Raw genomic sequence first — 6,000 nt, forward strand, 5'->3', positions numbered from 1 at the left:
CCCAGGACTTTGCAGATTGGTGACAGCCCATGGACTGTTTACACAAGTGTTCTGTGCCACCAGGGCTTGAAGACTCTGGCAAGCTCCCTGACCTGGGCATCTCTCTGGTGAGGAAGAACACGGCAAGCCTGCTGTCTCGGGGATCCTGTGGTCACCTCACCAGGAGTCCTGAGTGTCCACTTCAGTGTCATCAGGATGGAGTTCTGAAGTCCATGTGGCTCCTTGCAGTGAACCAGGTGAAGTGTTTCCATGAGAATTCATACCCTAATTTTTTTTTCCAGTACTAGGGACTTATGCCAGGGCTTCCAGCATGGTAGGCAAACCTTCTACCCCTGAGCTATATGCCCAACCTTTTTTATTTTGAAACAGAATCTCATTAAACTATCCAGGCTGTCCTTGAATTTGCAATCCTCCTGCCTCAGCCTCCTGAGAGGCTGAGATTACAGGTATATGCCCCTGCACCTCACTTGAATTCACACCTTCATTACCACTTTATCAAATGTGCAGATAGAATGAAGCTTCAGGTTTGACCACTGTCCCCCATCCCATGGATCATGTGGGGAGCCAGAAGCAGCGCTTGTTTATGGTTACCATGGCAACGTGACAGGCAAGTGGACTGTTGGGAGACTTGGCTTAAGCATGTGTTGCTTTCAGGTGTTAAAGAAAATGCAGAGGCGCCACAGCAGCAACACGGAGACCATTCCACCTGAAAGGTAGGCACCCCGATTTCATTCCATCCAAGGGCCCAGGACTTCGGGGGGTGAAAGGCAACCAAGACAGGAGTGAATAAAGCCTGCTTCTTAGAGATAGTTGTTAAGAGTCACAAAGGAGGTCGGGTTGGAAACCGATCCGCAGTGTATTAGTCAGCTGTGCATTCCGACGACAAAAGATCCAAGGTGGCTAATGTCATGAATAGGTGACCTGGCGTATAGCTTTGGAGGCCGCAAGTCCAGTTGGCGTGGTACAGGCACAGTGGCCGCCCTTTAGCCTTACCATCTTGTAGAATAGATGGCAGTGGAGGCTACAGGTGTCGGACCCAAGAGATTACCTCTGGATACAGAACCTGGGAGAGGGAGGGGCCGGGTTCTCACCAGCTCCTCTGAGGACACACCCCCAAGGTCATTAGTACCTCCCACCGGCTCCACCTCTTAAAGGGCCACAGCACCTCCCTGGATCAGCACGCCAGAAGCATGACTTTACATGTGGGCCTTGGAGGGGAGGGTCACCTGTGCCTCAGCACACTAGCCCTGTGTCACTAGCTGCTGTTGCTTTTGTGATGATTCTCAATCCCTGTGTGATGAGCAAACTACTTGACATTGTATCAATAACTGTACTCCGGGATTTTAACTTATAGGGATGTCTTAGTCCATGCAGGCTACTGTAAGAAAAATGCAGTAGTCTACATGGCTTAAACAGTGAGCTTTTATTTCTCACGGTTCTGGAAGCTGGGAAGTTCAACACCAAGGCAGTGGCAGATTCAGTGTCTGGCAAGAGCCAGCTTCCTGGTTGACAGGTGGCTGTTCCTTTGCTGTGTCCACATGGTAGAAGAGAAAGGTATTTCTCCGTGGCCTTTTATTTTATAAGAGCACAAATCCCTTTTGTGAGGACCCTACCCTCGAGACCTAATCATCTTCAGAAGCTCCCATCTCCCAATGCAGTACCACCGGCAGTTAGGACTACAGCATATGGATCAGAGGGAGAAACAAATATTCCATTCAGAACACTGAGGGAAAACACGGAAAGGCCACTGACATTGATTGCATTCCCATAGAGGACAGGCACCGTGCACAACACAGGGCCACAGAGGGAAGAGCTAGTGTTGGATACGAGGCAAAGCAGAGGGAGGACAGAGCCTTGATCACAGTCTTTGCTGGGAAAACCAAGTAGGGAAGGAAAACCGAGGAGAAGGATACAGTAGTTTGAATAATTGTTCTGGGGCAGAAAAGTGATCTCTCGTTGTTTACTCTCTAGCCCTGGGTGATTTAGGACAGAGGAGATGGTTTTAGCTACTTTCTCCTTGCTGGGACAAAATACCCAACACCCACAACAGAAAGGGGAAGAGATTTGTTTTTGCTCCGCAGTCACTTGACTGCCTCCAAGGCAGAAGAGCCTGGGGGGAGGGGCTGGTGAGAAGAGCTGCTCCCTCCCTGGCAGTCAGGGAGCAGAGCAGAAGAACAAAGAAAGCCTCTGGATCCTGCTCCCAGCACCTTGCCTCCAGGCCCCAGCTCCCAACAGCAAGTCAACTCTAGTTTCCTTAGATGCAGTCCCCACCCATACACCTGAAGCTTTTCCGGGACACCCCAGATCGAAACCATAACTTTTATCCCTGACCCCCAAAAGACTCGAGTGCGTCATTTTATACAGAATCCACTTAGTCCATGTCTGAGAATTACCAGAGTTTCAACAGTTCCAACACTGCTAAAAAGTTCAAAGTCTCCTCTGAGCCCTGAGGCAAATGCTTAGCTGTGAGCCTAAGTAAAAATTAAAAAGTGAAGCACCGCTAACATATGACAGTACAAGGGAAACACTTCCATATATGACAGTACAAGGGAAACACTTCCATTCCAAGAGCGAGAAAAGGAAAGAATTGGACCAAAGCACAGTAGGACAAACGTTAAATCCTGTAGCTCCATATCCAGAATCCAGGAACAGGTTGTGGTGAGATAACAGTTCCACAGAATTTAGTGGCCCCACACCCAAGGCATGGCTGGTTGCAGCCCTCGTGGCCTCTCCTGGGATGGCTGTGCCCACTGCCTGCAGCTTTCCTCATTCCATGTTCCTGAGTTCTCCAACTTTCTGGGGGCTCCACTGCACTTTTAGCTTCACTCCCACAGCTTCAAGCACTGCCCTCTCAGCTGCAAACTGTGTGGCTTTCCAGGCCTTCTGAAATGTGGGTGAAAGCCTCCCCTGACCTCATAACTCCTGCATTTTGCAAGTGCACCCCATGGAAGTCACTAAGGTCTGCCCCAGCTTGAGTAGTAGCCATAGTCAGGGTCAGTGCTTGGATAGGCTTCCTTCAATCATGGATTCAGAGGCCTCTGAGTACCTGGGTGGTTGAGTACTCAAAACTAAATCCAGGGAAACCAATTCCCTAGGTAGCTGTTCTTAAGCAGGCTGTCCTCAGGCTTTCTTCTCAAAGAAAAGTTTTTAGACAAGTTTATCCTTGTGTTTTTATACCCTTGAACCAGTGAAAAGTGTAGTCTTGCTGATTCCTGGGATACCTTCAAAGTATCCTTCCTGCTGTCTTGCTGTAAAGTACTTCTTTTTAATGCTAGTCTTTTCATCAAACAAGCTCTCGTAGGCCCCAATTTTACAAGGGCTTTCTTATTGGTAAAACTCAAGACTTTTTAAATCATTCAGCTGTACTGTTTGTTCTTTATCCTCCATGTCGATCTGGCTAAGAGCAACCAGCAGTACCCATGCAACAGCCCAACTACTGGGCTGCCTTGAAATTTTTTCCACCATTTTAATTAGTCTACCCAATTTCAGTGTAGCCCGGAGTCTCAGGACATGAGCCAAACACAGGCAAATTTTCTACCAAAGTGTAACACTTATGACTTCTAGCCCAACTGCTAGTAGAATCTTTGATCCCAGCTAAAACCTCCTGATTCTGTTCTTTATCATCAACGTTTCTTTCAGCATTCTGGTCTTCTGAGCTCTGACTAGAAGTTCCCATCAAGCTTGGCTCATTGCTTCCTAGAGCTTCTGTAGCCAGCACTCCCAACCTTTCCACACTCTTCCTGCAAACCCATTCCAAAGTGTTCCAAACCATATGATCCTCAACAACCCCACTTCTTCAGTACCAACATCTGTCTTAGTCACTTTCTTATCTCTGGGACAGAATACCCAATTCCCACAGTTTAAAGGAGGAGAGCTTTACTTAGGCTCACAGTTGTAAGAATATTCAGTCATAGTTGTCTGGCTCCAAGGCAGGAAGAACATGGTGGAAGGGAAGCTGTGTTTGCCATGGTGAGCAGGCAGCAGAGCAAAGGGAGGCAGCAGGGAGGGAGATAGCCTTTCTGGATCATCCCCCAAGTGATCCACTTCTAACAAGGCCCCACTCTTAACAACAAATTCAACTACTGAACTCATTAGTGGGGGAATCTACTGATGAGCACATTTAGGATCAAATTCTTCCACAAACTCAACCAGCATAGGAGGCTGGAGGGGGGCATTCTCAGGATAAACCATTGTGGAGGTATTGCCTGCACGAGTGATGAAATAAGAGAGAGTGGGAAAAGGAGCCCTGGATTGCAGGAGAGATATAAACAGCTTTGGTCATGTTGGACCCTGTGGTAAATAGATGGCAAATGGATGAGTATAACGTCTCAAGAGTATATAGTTAAAACTTACAACCTTTTTTTTGTTTTTTTTTTAAACCGGGGATTGAACTCAGGCCCTTGCGCTTGCCAGGCAAGCACTTATTCTACTGAGCCATCTCCCTGACCCAAAACTTACGACTTTAAACTCAAGAGAGTATACCTCATGGTATCCTCAGATTGTGATGGTCTCCTGCCCTAGACCTCTGTGCCAGCCTGTGCATCCAAGGAGTGGGTCGTCGAGTCTTTTCACTCTTGCCCCCATTCCAGATTCTCTGCATCCCTGCATCCCTGGACCCCTGGTCCAGACCCAGTAAGTCTAGTCTCAAGCCTGCTTGTTCTACAAGGAAGATCATGGGCTAGAAACAAGATGAGCCTGGGTCAACATCGCAGTCTCCTCCCACCTGCTGTGGTTTGGGTTCTGTGTTTCCTGAAATTTGTGTTAGAAATCTCATTCTAAATTCACCTACCGATGACATTTGAAAATGAGGGCTTTGTGGGACAATGAGGTTAGATAAAATCTTCATGGTGCAGCCCACTGTGACAGCATAGGAAGTGGCTTTCTAGGAAGAGAAAGGGAGACCCAGCCTCTCACACCTGCTGGGACTCAGCATGGGGTGCCCTCTGCCATGTTGTGATGTAGCACAAGCCCTCACCAGGTGCAGCATCGTGCCCTCGGGCTTCCCAGCCTCCAGAACTGTGAGCCAAAGAAAGCTGTTCTTTATAACTTTCCCAGTCTTGGGTCTTTTGTTATAGCAACAGAAAACGGACTTAAGACACCAGCAGTGGTCCCTTTGGCATGTGATTGCACCCGTAGGTCTCCATTGCGCCATGCATAAATGACAGCTGATAAAACTCAGAGCTGCTTAAGAAGGAAGAAACAGGTGTGCAGATGCGCATATATGGCTGTTGGCTGGGACGGAGAGTGCCTGCGGGAGTTTCCCAGTCTCTGCTCTTGTGTGACCCGTCGGGAGCTCTGAGGGCAGAAACCATGGCACTTTCAGGATGACCGCAATGTGTAGAGCTTTACTCCGTGCTGCCCTCATGTGGGCCTGATAATGCCAGGGCTACTGTGCACATTTTATAGATGGATAAACTGAGATTCAGCGAGGGGAAGTTGGTTATGTAAAGCCACCCATCCAGGAGGTAGCAGAGCCGAGATTTAGGCCTCAATCCGTTTCTCCCCCGAGGTCTGCGCCTTGAGACATCAGATTTGCCTGCCTCGCAGTGGAGTGGATCCATTACAGCTGCTGGGCTGCCTCAGCTCTAGCCCTCATTGGAAGCATGCCTCTGTTTCCCCCAGGGAATGTACTTTCCCTTTTAAGCAAAAATCCTGGCTGGATACAGATAGGAGAGAGACCCAGGGAGGGAGGCCAGCTATAAAAAGCCCTGGGGGGTCCCCAGAGCCCCGTGCATAGAGAGTGCTAGTTACCTCAGGGAGAGTGGGGAGGGCTTTCCAGGCCCCCATGGGCCAGTGGGGGGCACCCACAAGGGCCAGTGTGGACACCTGCCAAGACTCACACTTCCTGAGCTTAGCAGCTTGAAGTACAGAAAAAACCCAAGGCCCCTTGAGGCTCATAGCCATGGGGTCTGTTGTTGTTGTTGTCATTATTTATATTATCATTATTAGTATCCAGGGCCGAAGGGAGGAGGACCACACATTTCCAAGTCTCTTGGTGTC

The 6,000-nt window shown here is 48.8% G+C and overlaps 1 protein-coding gene across 1 annotated transcript in view; it reads left to right on the plus strand.

The window, feature by feature from the left end:
• Rnft2 (ring finger protein, transmembrane 2) overlaps positions 1 to 6,000 on the plus strand; it is a 79,809-nt gene that overhangs the window by 1,450 nt on the left and 72,359 nt on the right. The window contains exons 2-3 of the mRNA XM_004636221.2: positions 64 to 236; positions 655 to 713. Of these exons, the coding sequence (XP_004636278.1) occupies positions 213 to 236; positions 655 to 713 (83 nt within the window). The 5' untranslated portion in view covers positions 64 to 212. The remainder of the gene's footprint in view (positions 1 to 63; positions 237 to 654; positions 714 to 6,000) is intronic.

The sequence above is a fragment of the Octodon degus genome, unplaced genomic scaffold (genome assembly GCF_000260255.1).
Source record: "Octodon degus isolate 3935 unplaced genomic scaffold, OctDeg1.0 scaffold00079, whole genome shotgun sequence".
Classification (NCBI taxonomy): domain Eukaryota; kingdom Metazoa; phylum Chordata; class Mammalia; order Rodentia; family Octodontidae; genus Octodon; species Octodon degus.